The following is a 19,045-nucleotide window of genomic DNA, read 5'->3' on the forward strand; positions in this document are numbered from 1 at the left end:
TATTTTTAAATATTTTGCAATTTTTATGTTTATATCTTTTTCATTTTCATATCTGATCATGCATCCTAGGTAGTTAAATGAATTCATTTGTTCTAAGATCTTGTTATCTATTACTATTTTAGTTATTGCTGGATCTTGTTCTTTAAAGACCATAGTTTTTGATTTTTCTGTTGATATTGTCATACCATAATCTTTGGCTATCTTATGTAGATCTAAAATAGCTTTCTGTAAGTTATCTTCAGAATTTGTAATTATTATTTGGTTGTTGGCAAAGAGGAGAGTGTTTAAGTTTACTGTAGGAGAAAGTTTAATTCCTTGATGTAAATTTTTATTCCATTTCTTTGTTATTTCATTTAAGTAGATATTAAAAAGAGTTGCTGAGAGGGGACATTCCTGTCGGACCCCCTTGGTTTATCTCTCTCCTATATGATAGCTCGTGATTTAATCTTATTTGTATTTGATTATTTTCATATATACTTGTGATAGCTTTTAGTATATCATTTGGTATTTGTCTTTCTTTTAATATGTTAAATAATGTTTCCTTTAACTTTGTCAAATGCTTTTTTAAAATCAATAAATGCAATATGTGTTTCTAAATTGTATTCTCTTCTGTTGAAAGTTTATTTTTCACTTGGTTAGAGTATAATAAAATTAGTTTAATCCTTTATCCAAGTGTGAGCAAACAAAGTTTGCACCTGAAAGTATCTTCAGGACTGGGGTAAGGTGGTACAGAGTAAGGAGATCTAATAAAATTAGTTTAATCCTTTATCCAAGTGTGAGCAAGCAAAGTTTGCGCCTGAAAGTATCTTCAGGACTGGGTTAAGGTGGTACAACACCAGGGCAACTTGTTGCAAAGGTGGAGCAAGATACCAACACTCCTATCTCGGTATCTCCTATAATGCAAAACACATCTCCTTGCGGATATATCTAATGTTATGCATTAAGGGAAGGGCCACTACCCAGATTAGTTTCGACCTTTATTGAGGTCTCTTCAGTGGGAGCCAGGCCCAAGTAGAGACACCAGGCAGAAGTATTAGCAGGTCATCTCTACCTATAGGAGTTGCCAAATGGTGTGCCACCCTTTTTTTTTCAGGTGCAAACTTTGTTTGCTCACACTTGGATAAAGGATTAAACTAATTTTATTGTATTCTCTTCTTTTCTCTATTATTAATTTTAGGCAAAAGGCTGGGTCTCTACATGATCGTCCTTTTCTAAACCGATTCTGTACTTCTAAAATAAAGTTTTCAGAATATTTCATTAGTTGCTATTTAAGATTCTGCTATATATTTTGTAACAGGAATTTAGTATACTGATACCTCTATAGTTTTTAGGGTCATCTCTATTACCTTTTTTAAAGATCGGAATCACAATTGCTTTTTTCTATTCTATTGGGGAGATACCAGTTGAATAAATTTTATTTAAAAATAATAAGTCTTTCTTTGAATCTTGTTCCTGCATATTTATATAGTTCTGAATCTTGCTTATCTTCTCCAGGTGATTTTCTGTTTCTTGTTTCTTTCAGGCTGATTTCTAATTTTTCTTTAGTTATTTCCTTTTTATTTTCTTTCGTTAATTGTTTGCCAGTTGTCTTTTTTAAAATATTTGTCTGTCCACAATTCTGTGTAGTAATTTAGAAATTCTTCTAATTTCAATTCGGTGTTTAATTTTATGTTTTCTTTGGTATCTGCATTTAACTGTTTCAAAATTTATATACATTGGGTCTTATTTTATATAAATTATCTTCTAAATTAGAAACAAATTTGTTCCATGATTCTCTGTCTTTTTCTGACTTCTCGTTTAGCTATGGCTCTTATTCTTTTATATTCTATTTCATCTTCTAATCTTTTACTGCTTAACCATTTGTGATAGGCTTCTTTTTTCTTTTTGATTATTTCTTTGATTGTATCATCCCAGATCTTCAGTTTTTTTCCTTCTTTTATTGAATTTTTTGGTCTTTCCTAAGCTTTCATTTGCTGCTGCATTTAGTATCGTTTTTTTATTAAGCCATTCTATTTCTTCATTTTGTTTTATTTTATCTAGATATTGGTTAATTTTTTGTTCATATAGCCATTGTACATTTGTGTCATTCAATAGTCTAGTTTTATAAACAAATGTTTCAAATTTTCTTTCTGTTCTTGTTACTTGTAGCCATTTAGGTGCTAATCTTAATTTTATTTTAACAAGGAAGTGGTCACTGCTTATTTCATATCCTCTGTGAACTCTAACATCTACTGAAAATATTGATGTCTTTTCATTTAATATAAAGTAATTTAATATTGATTTCCATCCTCTTGCTGCCCAAGTACATTTATTATGTGTTTATAGAAGGAATTCATTATTTTTAGGTTATTATAAACTACAAAGACAATCAATTTTTTACCATTCCTGTTTAGAGTATGTTCTCCATGTATTCCTATATTATTACTAATTTTCGTGTTTCCAATTCCTGCATTTAAGTCTCCTGCTAAAATTGCATAATCATTTTTATTTATTTTATTATATATGTTTTGTAGCTAATTATAAAAATCAATATTATCCTGTTCTCTTCCTTCTTCTGGGGCATATAAACCAATTATTGTTAAATAGCCGCTATTTTTATTCTAGCTTCTGTTATTCTTTCATTCCATAATTTATAATGTTTAACTGTCTGCGCGGTTAGCCTGGTGGATTTGTTCTTCACAACCATGTGCCTGCGGGAGGAGTGTCCTGGGTTCGATTCCTGTTGCCGACGTGAGGAGCTTAAGGATCTTCCTCAGCCATAGCGAAGTTAGCCAATCGTGGGCATGGACAGCAGGGTCCCCCCCCCCCCCAGTTTATCTGGGGTTTTTCATTCCTCAAGCAGGCAAACCAGCCCCGTGAACACACACAGATCTATAGCCATAAATACTTACCCCTCCCCATGAGGCAGCTCAACTCACCCCAATAGGGACTGGGGAGAAAAGGGAGGAAATTCCACATGAATAAATAAAATAAATAAATGTTTTAACTGTTTTGAAAGGGAGTTATGAATCCAAATCATGACTCCTGCTTGTGCTCTTTGGTCTCTGTCAACTCGCCCCAATAGGGACAAGGGAGAAAAGGGAAGAAACTCCATATGAATAAATAAAATTTATTCATATCACATTAAAATTTTCAGTTCTCATAGTTCCTTTTAATTTCTTTTTTGTTTCAGTGATTACTGCTATTTTAAAATTTCTTTTTTAATAATTGGTTTAATTCTATTTCTTTATATGCTATTCCTCTTACATTCCAGTTTGCTATGTGTATTATATTTTGATATTTCCATTTTTGTTTTACCTTTTCCATTCCAAGGTCGTTTCCCATAGATTCAATCCGATTATCTTTTTCTGTCAGCTTACAAGTAGAATAATGTTCTCCATTTCAGGGGACTAACCTAACAATGGAATAGTTCAATGATAGGGCTGCTACCTTAAGGCTTCTGAACTAGCCTTCTTCCAAATTTAAACCCATAGGAGAAATATGGTATATTGAAGGGGGAAAGAGTAGATTATAGAAGAATTATAGTAAGGTTTATAGAGAGGGCATAGTTGTAAGGCCAGAAATGAAAAGACTCTCGAGTCTTTTCGAGTCATTTCTTTTCTTTTCATTAGAGTACTCGAGAGTCCCATGGCTCTCGAGTACTCTAATAGCATAAGGGTCATAAAATAAGAAGAGTTGGCTGATGAAACCTTATAGGAAAGATTAAAGTAAGTGGATCTTCCTCACAGTAGAAGGAGGAGAGGATTGATCCAGCCAGGGGTCCATGGGAATGCCATTTCCCTTACAATCAAGATGATTGGCCCTGTTGGTCCATGAGTCCTTATTCAGTATATTTGGACCACCCCACCATACATACACATGCACACACACACAGTGGGTTCCCCTATCTTCCACCCAGGGGGTGGTGGATACATTCGTGGACCAACAGGGCCATAAGGGGCAATCATCTATTGTAAGGGAAGTGGCACTCCCATGGACTCCTAGCTGGATCTATCCTCTCCTTCTACTTTGAGGAAGATCCACTTACTTTAATCTTTCCTATAAGGCCTTATCAGCCAACTCTTCTTATTTTATGACCCTTATGCTATTAGAGTACTCGAGGGCCATGGGGTCTTTTCGTTTCTGGCCTTACAACTATGCCCTCTCTATAAACCTTACTATAATCTACTCTTTCCCCCTTCAATATACCCTATTCCTCATATGGGTTTAAATTCGGAAGAAGGCTAGTTCAGAAGCCTTAAGGTAGCAGCCCTACCACTGAACTATTCCATCGTCAGGTTAGTCCTCTGACATGGAGAACATTAAAATATTGTGACTATGACAAACATATAAAAGTGTAAGATTCAGTTTGATTTATGAATCTAAACCAAGAAATGAAACAGTTAAGATAAAACATTTGAACATTACTACAAAAATGATAACATTTGGGAAAATTATGGGAAAAACAAAATTTTATAAGATCAGGAATGAAGAGAGTGACGAGTACCTTATGAGTTATAAGGGTAGAATAATTAAAAGAATTTAAAAAAAAAAAATGGAAACCAAGCTAAAATACCAATCAAGACTATGAAAATGGTGGCAGGATGGATTACAATGAACACTGTTGCAACAGGCCTAAAACCTTAGTCAGAAGAAGAAAATTCCATAGTACTATTTGCTGTTATTTTATATTCATGACTTTTTTTTTTTTTAATCTTGCTATTTTCCAAACCAAGAAAGAGTGGAGTAAGTGGGCATCTTCCAAGTCATTAGAAGTTTAATTGACTCTGCAAAACACTGTAGAACTCTCTCTCTTTCTTCATCCCTTTTACTCAAGAAAATCTACTCCAAAAGTATCAGAATAGTATTCTCAAATACAGTCAAGGTTGTTCTGCAGCACTTACCACTGCATATAATGTTCAAAGCATGCCCTTATTTTTATAGCTGTATAGAGATTAGAAACAGTGACTTAAGATTACAATTGTGTCCATCAAAAGTTATGACTGTTTCAGAATAACAATACTGATATGAATAAGTAATAGTTTATAGAAATTGAAAGAGCATATTATTATTATTATTAACATCAGACCTCCATGGAGTCAAATGGCTTGTTGCAGGAGGTCCATTTTCTCTCTCTCATAAAAAAAAAGGTCATCAAACTGCATCTTAACTCATTCAGTTTCTGCAATCATTAACTCTCAGACAATGCATTCCACTCACCAATTACTCTATGCAAAATACCTGTTTCTGACTCCCCTGTTCACACCCTCCTTATACAGCTTCCAGGGATCGCCTCGTTCTATCTTTGTCTCTCTCTCTCTCTCTCTGCTCTGTGAAAAATCTCCTCCACAGTTAATCTTGTAACAACTCCTCACTGACTTATGTCTCAATCATATCCACTCTCCTTTTTATATTCACAAGGCTATGCAAGTTGCAGTCTATCAATTTGTCTGCACGGTTAGCCTAGTGACTATGCTCTTTGCAACCATATGCCTGGGGAAGGAGTGACCAGAGATCGCTCCACAATTGACAGGTTGAACACCTCTGCCCTAGACCTACCTGGTGTATACTAGGTCCCTTGCAGCTGTAAACTGTCTTACTGTGGCCAAACAGGCAGGACTGCGAATATCAGAATTTCAGAACACAAGGACTACATCCGGTTTCACAAGTACAGCCACTCGGGTCTTGCAGGCCATGCTCTGGATACACGCCACAGAATACGGTGGAAGAAAGCGACAATAATACACCGTAGCAAGTTCAAATTCGAAAGACTATTCATGGAATCAGCCTCAGCCCTAAGAAACTCCAAACCACAACAAATTTAGTTGCATGAGACTGCCCCAAATTTGGGAGGCTTACATCAGCAGACCTTCAGCCCAATGGCCAAAAACACCTATATAGCCGGCTAGGGGACACCATCAAGACTTTTAGGAGAACAATAGCTTCCTCACTTCATTCTCAGTTACTGTGTTGTAGTGCCTACGTGCACATGTATTTTTTGTGAATTCCTTTTGAAGACAGTGATGTGACGTTGCCGAAATATCAGAAATATTTATTAAAGTGTTATTTAATTTATATTCTTATAACGTTGTCAATTCCTTAAGTGATTTAGTAAGCCATTAGATCAAGGCATAATTGCTACTTTTAAAAATATTATGTTATGCACACTTTTCAATTTATATTGGATAAAATAGAAAATGAATCATTGAAGGCTTATTTTTTACTAGGTTAGAATATAATAAATTTAGTTTAATCCTTTATCCCAGTGTTGGCAGCTTGCTCCACCTTTGCTACGAGTTGCCTGGTGTTGTACTACTTACCAATAAGATAGTACAACACTATATTCAGTCCTGAAGATATTTTCAGGCGCAAACTTTGTTTGCTCTCGCTGGGATAAAGGATTAAACTAAATTTATTATATAGAAAATGAATCATTAACAGTAACTGACGTTTGGAAAAAATTTTCTATTTTGGTCTGCTTAAATCCTGTTGATCTGCTATCGCTGAAATAAGACCACAAACTTTAAATGCCTGTTGGAAACCAGCTTGGCCTGGACGTGTTACAAACAGTGCAACCATTCAAACATCTACATTATCAGCTGAAATCATTACTTTGGTACATGAAATTGGTGGAGAAGGTTTTGATACTTTTAGCCAGAATGATGCAGACGAATTGCTTGTGGATAATGCCTTAAATGGTGATGATATTATTGGATATCGATTAACTTTAGATATCGTCGAAGATCCAGAAAACCATAGTGAAGCGGAAGAAAAACCTGTCCCCCTTACTGCAAATATAATTTGAAAAGGTCTTGAACTGTGCAATAAATTGTAAAATCATTTTCTTGTTTTTGACACAAATTCTGAATGACCCTTTAAATTCCAACGTGAGCTGAAAAATTGTATGTCTAGATATCACGAGCTGTATAAATAAATTAGTCAAATCATCATCGCAAAGTTTAATCACTGATTACATTGTCAGAAGAAAAATTTCAGCACAGGAGGAGGGTCAAACTAATTCTGTTTGTGAAGAACCATTGCCTTTATCATACAGATCTGATGCGCTGACTATCTCTTCTGGTGATGAAAGTGATTTCGCACCAGTTCACAAACGTTGCCGAATATTGTCTAATAGCGATAATAATTCTGATGAAAAAATGTAAAAAGAATTGTTACTTTTCAATAAAATTAAACGAATAAAGCTTTAAAACAAACTTAGGCATTCTTATTTTCCTGAATTTTTATAAACTTTTTTTATGCAATTTTAGGTTTATTATAATTCATTGCTTTGGTTTTATGTGGTTTTAGAAAATTATGGAACGTATCCCTAATTTTTCAACATGTAAGTTAGGTCTTTTTTGTGCAATTTTTTTATATGTGGTTTTCTGTGGAACATATCTACTGCATAAAAAGAGACCCAACTGTGTGTGTGTGTGTGTGTGTGTGTGTGTGTGTGTGTGTGTGTGTGTGTGTGTGTGTGTGTGTGTGTGTGTGTGTGTGATTAATGGCATTTGTGATAGTAAAGATTATTAGACATATACCCACAACAATAAAGATTAATAATTTTTATTATTGCAAATATGGCCAGGAACCAATGGACTGTTATCAGTGCATCAGCATAATCATAATGTGAATCTGTAGCCTACCAAAAATCCATAGAGTTCCACTCGGAGCCATAGTTGACTGCATGGATGCCCCACCTATTGCTAGACAAATTCCTAGCAAGTCTTAAGCTCCCATATACAGGCCACACATGAGCCTCTGTGCAAAGTTCAGAATTTCTCACAAAAATAAAAACTTAATTCTACAGACATCATGGCAGTTTTAACATTCAGTCTTATTTATTTGTTGGCTGAGACACACACCAACTGTTATCAGAAGAGCTCCCTCCATACATAGTTGAACTGTTTGACTTTATCATGCACTCAGAATATTTCTCCTGTAGAAACCAGTTTCACAAGCAGATTGAAAGAACTGTTATGGGAAGCTCTTTGTCACCTGCACTTGCCAATTTTTACTTAGCATCTTAAAGACTCCCTGTTCTCTTCAATACAGCCTTAATCTTTCTTTTTGGTTCACTATGTGGATGATGTGTTTGCCATCTGGCCAGAGACAGAAGCATCTCTACTGACTTTCTTAATCAACATCAACAGCACAGCTTACACTAATACATCAACTTCACCATGGAAAAGAGGATGGTAAATTAGCCATTCCGGACTTCCTCCTTTCCTGTACTCCATCTGGAACACTTACATATATTCTCCATAAATCTCTCTCTGTGTGTATGTGCACGCACCTGATAATTCTTTGTACTTCTGTTTTACTTTATTGCACACCATTTATCACTCTCAGTGTAAATAAATAAACAGTACTAAAGAGTATATAATAAAAACAGAATTGCTGTTTGCAACAGAAAAAAAAAAGTTATTTTTTCATAGAATTTAATTAACAGTTTTTGCAAAACTTGGATATTTGAGTTATTTTGGGGATCATTGCTTATATTTCTTTTAGGATGCTGTCATACCAATCCTTTGATGGTTCCTGGTGGCAGAGTGTTTGTGTGGCCAGTTATTCAACGAGTACAGAAGTTAGTATATGATTTTTCACTTTAAATATATTTTATTTAAAACTGTACCATACGCTTTATATCGATTTGAAGACGGGTGGCAGAATACCGTTTTCGATGTGTGAATTATAAATTAAAGATGCCAAGAAATTATACTCTTGGTTTCATCCTTTATCCAAATATAAGCAAAGTTTGCATGTGAAGTCATTTCACAACTGGACTCCTTCGTATCAATTGCCCGAGTATCCCATAATGCAAAGCACATATATCCTTATGGACATGTATAATGCTAAGCATTATGGGAAGTGCCACTATCCAGACCAGTTTCATCCTTTATTGAAGTGTCATCAGTGGGAGCCAGACTCAGAAGTGACACCAAGGTTGAAGTAATGCAGAAGTCACATTTCCATATATAGGTAGTCAAAAGGTGTCACACCTTATTACTGAAATACTCTGGATTAGAGATAGATGTTGAAAGTTTTTTCACTTGGTTATACTAGAAAATAAAGATGCCAAGAAATTATATTATTGTTTTCATCCTTTATCCAAGTGGAAGCAAACAAAGTTTGTGCATGAAGTCATGAAACCAAGAATATAATTTCTTGGCATCTTTAATTTATAGTATAACCAAGTGAAAAAACTTTCAACATCTATCTCTAATCCAGAGTATTTTAGTAATAAGGTGTGACACCTTTTGACTACCTGTATATGGAAATGTGACTTCTTCATTACTTCAACCTTGGTATCACTTCTGGGGTCTAGGTAGTGGCCCTTCCCATAATGCTTTGCATTATGGGATATCAGGCAATTGATGTGAGGCCTCTATATATAAGTAGCCCTGTCGTGAAGTGACTTAACGCGCAAACTTTGCTTACATTTGGATAAAGACTGAAACAAGAACATAATATCTTGGCATCTTTAATTTATAGTATAACCAAGTGGAAAAAATTAAAATGTGTAAATTACTTTAAATAATATGGTAAATTATTCAGGAGAGATCGACTATACCTCAGTGCAGTGGTTCTCCAGGTGTGGTATGCGTACCTCCCGGGGGGTACGTGGCAATTTTTGGCTATGCATAATTAAAGGAGTCATTATATTTTTCAACAAACAGTGCAATTAGAGACAACCAGGATAAAACAGCACTAACTAATGAATCACATCCCCTCTCCAACAGAAACTGCTATATAAACCAAGCAAAAATAAGAAATATACAATGAATGTGTTTCAGATATTTTGGAATTCGGTTGAAGGGAATTAGCATTTCAACTCAACTGCTGAAGTGCTAATTTGTCTTTGGTTTACACGATCTTTTGTTAATACCGCACCAATCATATGCAGTTCTTCGCTGCTCTACGTATCTCAAGTCTTGTAAATTACTGGTAATTTTTGCTTGAAATAATGGGAAAGAAGTTGACGCTATTTGGGTAGATGACCTTGACGATGCACACAAAGAAACTGTTCTCGATGCCAAAAGTAGTGATACTGAGTAGGAGCTTCTTGGTAAGTTGCACCATTTTTAGTTTTTTCTGAAAACTTTAGTTTCCAAAAATTTCTGAACATATCTCGCAACACGATTTTTTAGCTTTAATTTTGGGAAAAAAGTTAGAGTTATATTTGAGTAAATACAGTATTTTTTTTTTTTAGCTTTCAAATTCTTACATATGGATCATTGGTTAAAGATTGGATTTATAAAACCCCAAAAAGAGAGCAATATATACAAGTAGCTGTAAGCAACAAGAAAACGTTGATATTTCATCTGGATCAAATGAAATCGATAAGAGTGTGTTGTCTGGCATCTCTAAAGAACCAAAATTTAAAAATAAATCATATTTTTTGTTTACATGAACATATAAATTCAAATAAAATAGATATTTAATTTTAATTAATATTTTAAATTAATTTATTAATTCTAATTAATTTATTTTTTAATTAATTAGGATGACTTGGTAATAATCAAAATTTAAGAAGGGGTATGCAGATATCTGAAGTTTGAGAAACACTGCCTCAGTGAATATAGATGTTGTGCATGGAATATGAGAGAGAGATTTGCTGTATTGGTCTAGGGAAACTTTATAATACCAGTGTTTGAGAGTGTTGAAGAGAGTGGGCATGGTGTATATTTGTTGACATGTTTAGAAATTGTAGCATCACCTAATTCATCAGCAAATGAATTAGGTGATGCCATGCAGAAAGGAAAATAATCTCTAATAGTAAATTCTAATTTTATAACCGCGCGGTTAGCCTAGTGGCTTTGCGCTTCGCAACCATATGACTGGGGAAGGAGTGTCCTAAGTTCGATTCCCGTTGTAGACGTGAGGAATTTGAGGATCTTCCTCAGGCATAGCCAAGTTAACCGGTCTTGGGCGCGGTCAGTAGGGTTTTTTCCACCAGTTTATCTGGCGTTTTTCATCCCACAAACAGGCAAACCGGCCCCGTGAACATACACCTCTACAGTCAAAAATATATTCTCCCCCCCAGCGGCAGACCAGGCGACGGGTCGGTTGGGAGTAGTACTAACAAGTAGTCGCATCTAAGTAACACGCGGACCCTGTTTAGGAAGCGGGAATAACGCGAAGAAGAAGAAGAAGAAGTAAATTCTAATTTTATATAATATAATATATGTAGAAAGGACTTTAACTAACCACAAGACTAGAACAATAATATTTTTATAAAAGGAACTTAAGTTAATAATTCATCAGTATTTTTTTTACATGTGAAAGGAAGTGAAGTTGTAAACACAATTCCTAATTATGAATCTGCTGCTATAGTAGTCCTAACCCTTTGGGTATGTTCTTCTTTTTTTAAAAAAATTATTTGTACAGTTTATTATTATGGTTGTACAGGAACCTCCATGGGGTTTGAAGACTCATCATTGGAAACCCAAACTATCCACACAATCTATCACACCTCTTCTTGAACTCATTAACAGACAAAGCACTGACAACTAACTCTGGCAACCCATTCCACTCATTCACAACTCTAAGCAAAAAATTTAGTTCTTACACTCATACTAACCACACCTTTATTTAACTTCCAGGGACAACCTCTTGTTCTGGCTCCTCTAGCGATGTGCTGAAACATTTCCCCTATTATTATTGTATGGGCACCTCCATGGAGTCCAAGAAGGTCCCTGGTTCCTGTTAAGGGAACCATTCTTCAAAATATTATGATGAACAATTCTCTTTCAATCTCGTCATCATGACCATATTATGCTCTGTCATGGCCAGTGAAAGAGACATGCAGCCAGTCACTCCTGCCATGAGCAGCACCTCCACAACGCTCGCATGTTGCATAATCTTGAAATTTCTTCTGGTCTGTGAATGGTCAGGGATCTTATTAGGATGACACTTATATGCTTATCCAAAAAATATGTAGCTTTTTGAGATATCCGAAAGATAATGCTTTCCAAAAATATACAAAGATATCTAAAATTTATTGCTCCTGTGGAATATCTTACACAGGAGACATTCACAGACCAGAAGAAATTTCAAGATTATACAACATGCAAGCACGGCAGCGATATTATAAAAGGAACTTAAATTAATAATTCATCATTCATTAGGAATGGCCAACTGCATGTCTACCCCACCAACCATTACAGATATAATCTAATGTATAATCTAAAGTAAATCCTATTTATCCCACCCCACTCTTTATAAAACAAATAACTTAATTTTAATTCTTACACAAAAATATGTTCTTGTGACCACTTTAAAACATTTTCGTTTCAGTTAATTTGAAGCTCACAAAAAAAAAAAAGAAAAGAAAAAAAAATCTTACTGAAATTGTTTCCTTTAAGATTCTAAAGCAGTGTGATTTACTTCCAAAACTTGATTCCAAACATACTTTCCTCAGTATTGGAAATAGGCCAAAGAATCACAGCTTCAAATATAACAGCTATTCAAGGAGGATGTGGTTTGGTTCACTGAATGAAGAAGCCAGCCAAAATAAACTAAATGGTTCTGGTTTCATTTTAGACTGCAATACAGTTGATATAAAGAAATGAAGCTACCTTTTACAGTCATTATGTCATATCATTCCTCCACTTTACTTTGAGCTTACAAAAACAAAACAGTTGCTAATCAACATCTTCTTAGTCCACCTTCTTCAAATCAACCTACTAAACTAACTTTTCACCACTCCTCTCTTTCCATCTACTTCTTCTCTTTAGAACAGCCTGAATTACATTGTGAAGATATATTATTCTATACAATAGTTGTTTGAAAAGTCTGCAGCCATAGTGAAAAAGAATGCTGTGTCTTCCCACCCCGTTGCAAGTCCATAGGTGCCCCATGCCTCTACCCCACTGGAAAAAAAAAATAAAAAATACTGTGGGGGCGTGTGTGAGAGAGAGAAAGAGATAAAAAATCTCTACAGCAGCAAATGTTAACTGGACAGAGGAACAATGGAACAGTGTTATATGGAGTGATGGAACCAAAATCTCCCTGTTTGATAGTGATGGCATAAAATACATAAGGAGAAGAATCAGAGAAGATTTGCATCATGATTGCATTGCACCTACCACTTAGTGTTATGACCTGGGGTTGTATGACATCAAAAGGTGTGGGCAGAATTTGCATGATTGATGGGAATATAAATGTACCAAAATACATAAATGAAATACGTGAGCCCAAACTGAAGCCTTTGATCTTTTCCAAGATAATGAAGCATTTATGTTTCAACAGGATTCAGCTCCATGTCATGTTGCTGCTGTGTGCAAAAAGTGGTTTCAAGATATTCATATTCCACTGCTGGAATGGAAAAATAATTTAATCAAGAATGTAATGCAATAACTTTTTATGAAGGATTTTTTTATTATAACAACAGTTATAAAGAAGAAAAGTTAAACACATATAGAAAAAATGAGATATACAAAAATTTTCACAATGTGAGTTAATGCCCAGACCTTAAACCAATCGAAAATCTATGGAGTCGACTAAAGAAACTTGTTAGTCAAAAGCAACCTACCAATAAAACCCAATTAATAGAAGCAATAATTCAATCTTGGTTTCACATTATAACAGCTGCAGAACTAAAAAACTTGATTCACTCCATGGCAAGGTGTTGTAAGGCTAATTAATGCTAAAGATTACCCAACTAAGTATTAACTCACATTGTGAAAATTTTTATATATCTCATTTTTTCTATATGTGTTTCACTTTTCTTCTTTATAACTGCTGTTATAATAAAAAATCCTTCATAAAACGTTATTGCATTACATTCTTGATTAAATTATTTTTCCATTGATATATAATTTTATGGTATTACTCCAAAAAAAAGTGGTGTTATGAACGATCAAACCTCAGAAATACACTTTTTCCAAAAGGTTCCCACAATTTTGGCCACTAGTGTATAGTTTTTGAGGTGTTTAATTAAAATTAATTTTTTTATCAAAACTGCCAGATTAATCTTAGAGATTTGTACAAAAGGAAGATTGCATTTCACTTAGTTTTGTGTTGCTGTGTATGTTATGAGTTTCACATTGTATTCCCTGAAGATGTCTCAGTGACTGAGATGAAATATATATATATATATATATATATATATATATATATAGGAAGAATTCAATAATATTTTTAATCCTTTCTCAGTGCTGTTTTGCTCCATTAAGCCTCTAACATGACCTTCTTAGCCTATGGACAATCCATATCAAATCAAAAAAATGTCATCATCATCAAATTCCTGACATGTACCCTCAAGTGGTGTACAGGATATGATAGTACTACATGAAAAATTTACATCATTATAGCTTCCTATCTGTAATTTTCCTCCAAATCAGTCTATTACTTGTAAAGACTCCAATATTATCATTATCAGATCTTATATTTCTATCGTCCAAGGTACATTGTACCGTATCAATCCACCTACATCTTGGTCTTCCTCTGGGTCGTTTTGCTGCCAACCTGGCAGAGAACGCGTGTTTTGCTAATCTTTCCTCGCCCATTCTGTTTAAGTGACCATAACACCTGATATTAGCTCTGCTAACGCATTCCTAGATACTGACAATGTCAAGTTCTTTCCTAATATCCTCCTTTTTAATATGATATTGCCATTGATGCCATCTGTTCACGCCTCTAATCTTTCTCAGGACTCTAATATCTGCAGTCTCTAGTCTTTGGTCAAGTGTTTTACCTCTGACCCAGCTCTCAGATCCATAAGCTAAAACTAGTTTGAACACTGTCTTGTATACAGCTAATTTAGTGTTCTGAGTAATTTCTCTCTTATTCCGTTTATTCTGTTCTTTGGTCAAGTGTTTTACCTCTGACCCAGCTCTCAGATCCATAAGCTAAAATCTCTTATTCTATTCTTATTATCTTAAAATCTCTTATTCTATTCCAGCTCTCAGATCCATAAGCTAAAATCTCTTATTCTGTTCTTTGGTCAAGTGTTTTACCTCTGACCCAGCTCTCAGATCCATAAGCTAAAACTAGTTTGAACACTGTCTTGTATACAGCTAATTTAGTGTTCTGAGTAATTTCTCTCTTATTCCGTATGAATTTCTTCAGTTGACTTCCTACCATACCTGCTTTGTTGATTCTATTGTCTATTTCCATATTTAATTTACCATCTTCAGTAAAAATCATGCCTAAGTAACTGAATTGTTTTTCTTGTTCCACAGGTTCCCCGTTCACAACACAGTTGACATTTTCAACAATTCTACATATTTTCATTGTCTTCTTTTTAATTCTGACCTTCATACCATATCTATTACAACAGTTATTCAATTTAGTCAGGGAATCTTGCAGACTTGTAGCAGATTTATTCAGAAGCATAACATCGTCCTCATAAAGCAAAGAGCTGACATTAACATCTCCAATTCTGATATCATGTTTAATACCACTTTCCTTCATAATGTGATTCATATAGATAATGAATAACAGAGGGGATAATGTACATCCTTGTCTCAAACCAGATTTAACATTAAACCACCTTCCTGTACTTCCTTCAATTCTAACTGCTGACTTACAATTCAAATACAGACTAAGTATTGCTTGATATAATGCCCCATTGACACCATATAACTGTAGCGTATTGAATAGCTTCTCTCTTGGCACCTTGTCATATTCCTTTTCCAGATCGACAAAACTTAAATACAGATATTTGTTATATTACCATGCTTTCTCGACTTTTTGTCGTAAAGTGAAGATGTGATCCTGACAGATTCTATTTGGTCTAAATCCAGCTTGTTCTTCACCAAACTTTTCTTCCACAATTCTTCTCAACCGTTTCTCAAGTATACTTGCATAGAACTTACCAGGAACACTCAGTAGGGAAATACCTCTGTATTCTCACATTCAGTTTCATTTCCCTTTTTATATATGGGCACTATTAGAGCTGTACTTCAATCATCGGCAATTTGTCCCTCTGTCCAGGCTTTCTGAACTATGCAGTGCAGCCACTGTAAGACTTTTATTCCACCATACTTCAGCATTTCTGGTCGAATATCATCTACTCCTGCTGCCTTTCCACATTTCAAGCCTTTGATGGCTTTTTCTACTTCAAGTATGGATATGTATTCCTGACTGTATGCCTGTCGAGTGTTTTTTACCACTGTGCTATCACTGCTTGTTTCATTTAGCAATTTTTCGAAGTAATTACTCCATACTTCAAGGATATCTTTTTCTCCTGTTTTCATTTCACCTTTATCATTTCTAACTCCTTTTACAGCACTCTTTCCTCCATTTCTAAGCTTCTTCAACAACCTCCAGAATATCTTACCACCTTCTTGATATTTATTTTCTATGTTCTTCCCAAAGTCCTCCCATGACTTTTGTTTTTACACAGTGTTTCACTTTCTTACATTTACAAAAGCTGACTTGTTTGCCAGGAACTTTTGATATGATTTCTTCTTTTCCTTCATTGCCTCTTTAACTTCCTGTGTCCACCAGGGAGTTCTGATTTTTTTTATCCTTACAGACAACCTCACCACATGGCTCTCTGGCTGAATCAATCGGGGTTTTTTTCAACGCTTGCCACTGTATCTCCAATTTTTGGTTCATGTTCTCAAACTCTTTCATATTTTCTTTAATAATCTTTGTGTATGTTAGTCTACAGTTCACATCTGAGAGCTGCTCAACTTCTATTAGCTTTCAAACTTTCTTACAAGTTATTCTTTTCAATATGAAATTCAATTTTATTCTGCTCAAGACTAAATAGTGATCGCTTCCAATTTCAAATCCTCTGTACACTCTGGTGTCCTGCACCAGGGAGAAAACATCACTATCAACAATAACATAGTCAATGAGACTTTTCTTATTCCTTGCCTCTTCTCTCCATGTGAATTTGTGCACATTTTTATGTTGGAACATGGTGTTAGTAATAACCAGTCCATGTCCTGAGCAGAAATCCAACAGGTATTTGCCATTATTATTAGCTTTGTCTTTTCTCCAAATTTTCCCAAAATATTTTTGTATGTCTGACAATCATTTCTTACTCTGCTATTCAGATCCCCAACAAGGGCCAACTTTTCCTTTATCATTGTGTCAGTTGCTTTTTCTAAAGCCTCAAAAAATTCCTCCACTTCTACTTAGTAGAACCTTCTGTGGGACCATAGGCACAAATAAGTCTCATTGTCCAGTTCCTCATTCTCATATTTGTCCACATCACTCTACTTGAGACTGCCTGCCATTCAAGAAGATTAGCTTCGTATTTTGTGTTGAATACTATGGCTACTCCTTCTTTTCCTTGATTGTCAATGCCTGAATATAACATTTTGTATTTATTGCTCAGAAAGATCTCACCAGTTTGTGTATTTTTTGTTTCAGTCATCCCTATTATGTCGATCTGGTACTTATCTAATTCCTCAGCTAGCTCCATTTCTTTGCCATTCAGGCTTCTTATGTTGATAGTACCGATCTTGAACTCTGGTGATGTTCAGTTGGGGTGGGTTTTAGGATTTGTTCCAGTAGCTGACTTTTCGTTATTTGCCCTGGCGAAAACAACGGGGGCCTTGTTTAACCGGGCGACACCCCAGTCGGCATGAAATTTTATCATGTTGTATTATAATTTTTTATTTTGGTTTAACCAATAAGAATACAATATGGTCAGCAAAATCCCAAATTGCCAGCCCATCCTCGTTCGTTCAGTATCCAGGTAGATACCCAACAGCGTGTACCACGAGAAGGTGAGGATTGGACATTAGGTCAGAAGCCCTGGTCGGTTCTCCACATTCCTTTAAAGGCTATGTGGAGGTCTCCTCTCAGTTATACAGCTTTGACCCTTGAGCACCCCTCAAAAAAAAAAAAAAAAAAAACTACACCATCTCTTTTCCACCCAAACCACAGACTATACAAAATCTATTATCATCCCATATATCCAAGAACCAAAAAAAAAAAAAAATAAATAATAATAATAATACAAATCCGTTATCATCCACATATCCATCTAATGAAAAATACAACCTTGTGACTGGCCACCTACAGACCATACAAAAAAATTGGAATCTCTTAACTGCTCCTTATCCCACAAACAGCTATAGTCCCTTGACCTGCATGGTATATACTAAGTACCCTGCAGCTATAAGTTGTTCTGTTATACCTAGACAGGGAGGACAGCCAGCATCATTCACCAAGCATTAGGACTACATCTCTGATACCACCATTATGACAATTGAGAACTGGTAGACCAAATGATATGCTGGATATGCCTTACTCCATTTCAGTAAATAATATGAGACTATTTCTGGAATCTGCTTCTGCTTTGCCTCATATCTGCGAAACATTCATTTTCACACCAACAATCCAAGCCCCAAAACACCCATTCAGGCCTACTAGGTGGTAGTATTTAGGATTTTAGGCTTACCTTTTTTTTGTTTACTTCAATCTCATGTACACACTGTAATGGTTGTATGCATCTCTCTGTACATGCAACTTTGAAATATTGGAAGTATAGTAGTCCTTTGATTTAATGGACAAAAATTTCGGGCTTAAAGGAAAAATTTAGAACTTTTTTATTTGTGAATAGAGCATACTAAAAGGTTGGGGCAATGAGTCAGCATTATCTTATCATGCATTCAGTGTTGGGTTTGGAGTATTACATTATCTGGGTGAGGGAGTGGAGGTTAATAGAGGGGGAGTGATTAGTGGTGTGTGTCAACACTGTCTTCCAGTGCAGTTTGTTCTATTCTTTTGTTTGCATTTTACATAATTGTGATTTTTACATATTTTATAATAAATATGTAATATTTGTCTATCATTATGGCCTTGCAGGATAAAGAAGTAAACTGTAAATGTGTTAAGTTGGGTATTGTTGTGTCATTATTTATGCAGATTCACTTAAATCATATCTATCAATCTTACTATGCAGTTGCTCTAAGTACTGGCCTGGATTTTTGGTCCTATCTCCTTTTTAGGCATAGGCACATTTATATTTTTTAATGACTGCACCAGTCTATGCCCTATAATAATAAAATGCACTATTCAGAGAGACAATTCCAATAACCCAAATATATAAACACCTGCTAACTCCTCCAGACAGTCGACAAAACCTCTCAACTTT

At 35.1% G+C, this 19,045-nt stretch overlaps 1 protein-coding gene across 1 annotated transcript in view; it reads left to right on the forward strand.

The window, feature by feature from the left end:
* The window catches only part of LOC150103898 (flotillin-1-like), a 217,181-nt gene that overhangs the window by 5,713 nt on the left and 192,423 nt on the right, over nucleotides 1–19,045 (forward strand). The window contains exon 2 of the mRNA XM_090397170.1: nucleotides 8,491–8,566. Coding sequence (XP_090253296.1) covers nucleotides 8,491–8,566 — 76 coding nt within the window. The remainder of the gene's footprint in view (nucleotides 1–8,490; nucleotides 8,567–19,045) is intronic.

The sequence above is a fragment of the Typopeltis vanoorti genome, chromosome 8 (assembly GCF_054136105.1).
Source record: "Typopeltis vanoorti isolate ZY-2024b chromosome 8, IOZ_Tvanoo_1.0, whole genome shotgun sequence".
In the NCBI taxonomy this organism is placed as follows: domain Eukaryota; kingdom Metazoa; phylum Arthropoda; class Arachnida; order Uropygi; family Thelyphonidae; genus Typopeltis; species Typopeltis vanoorti.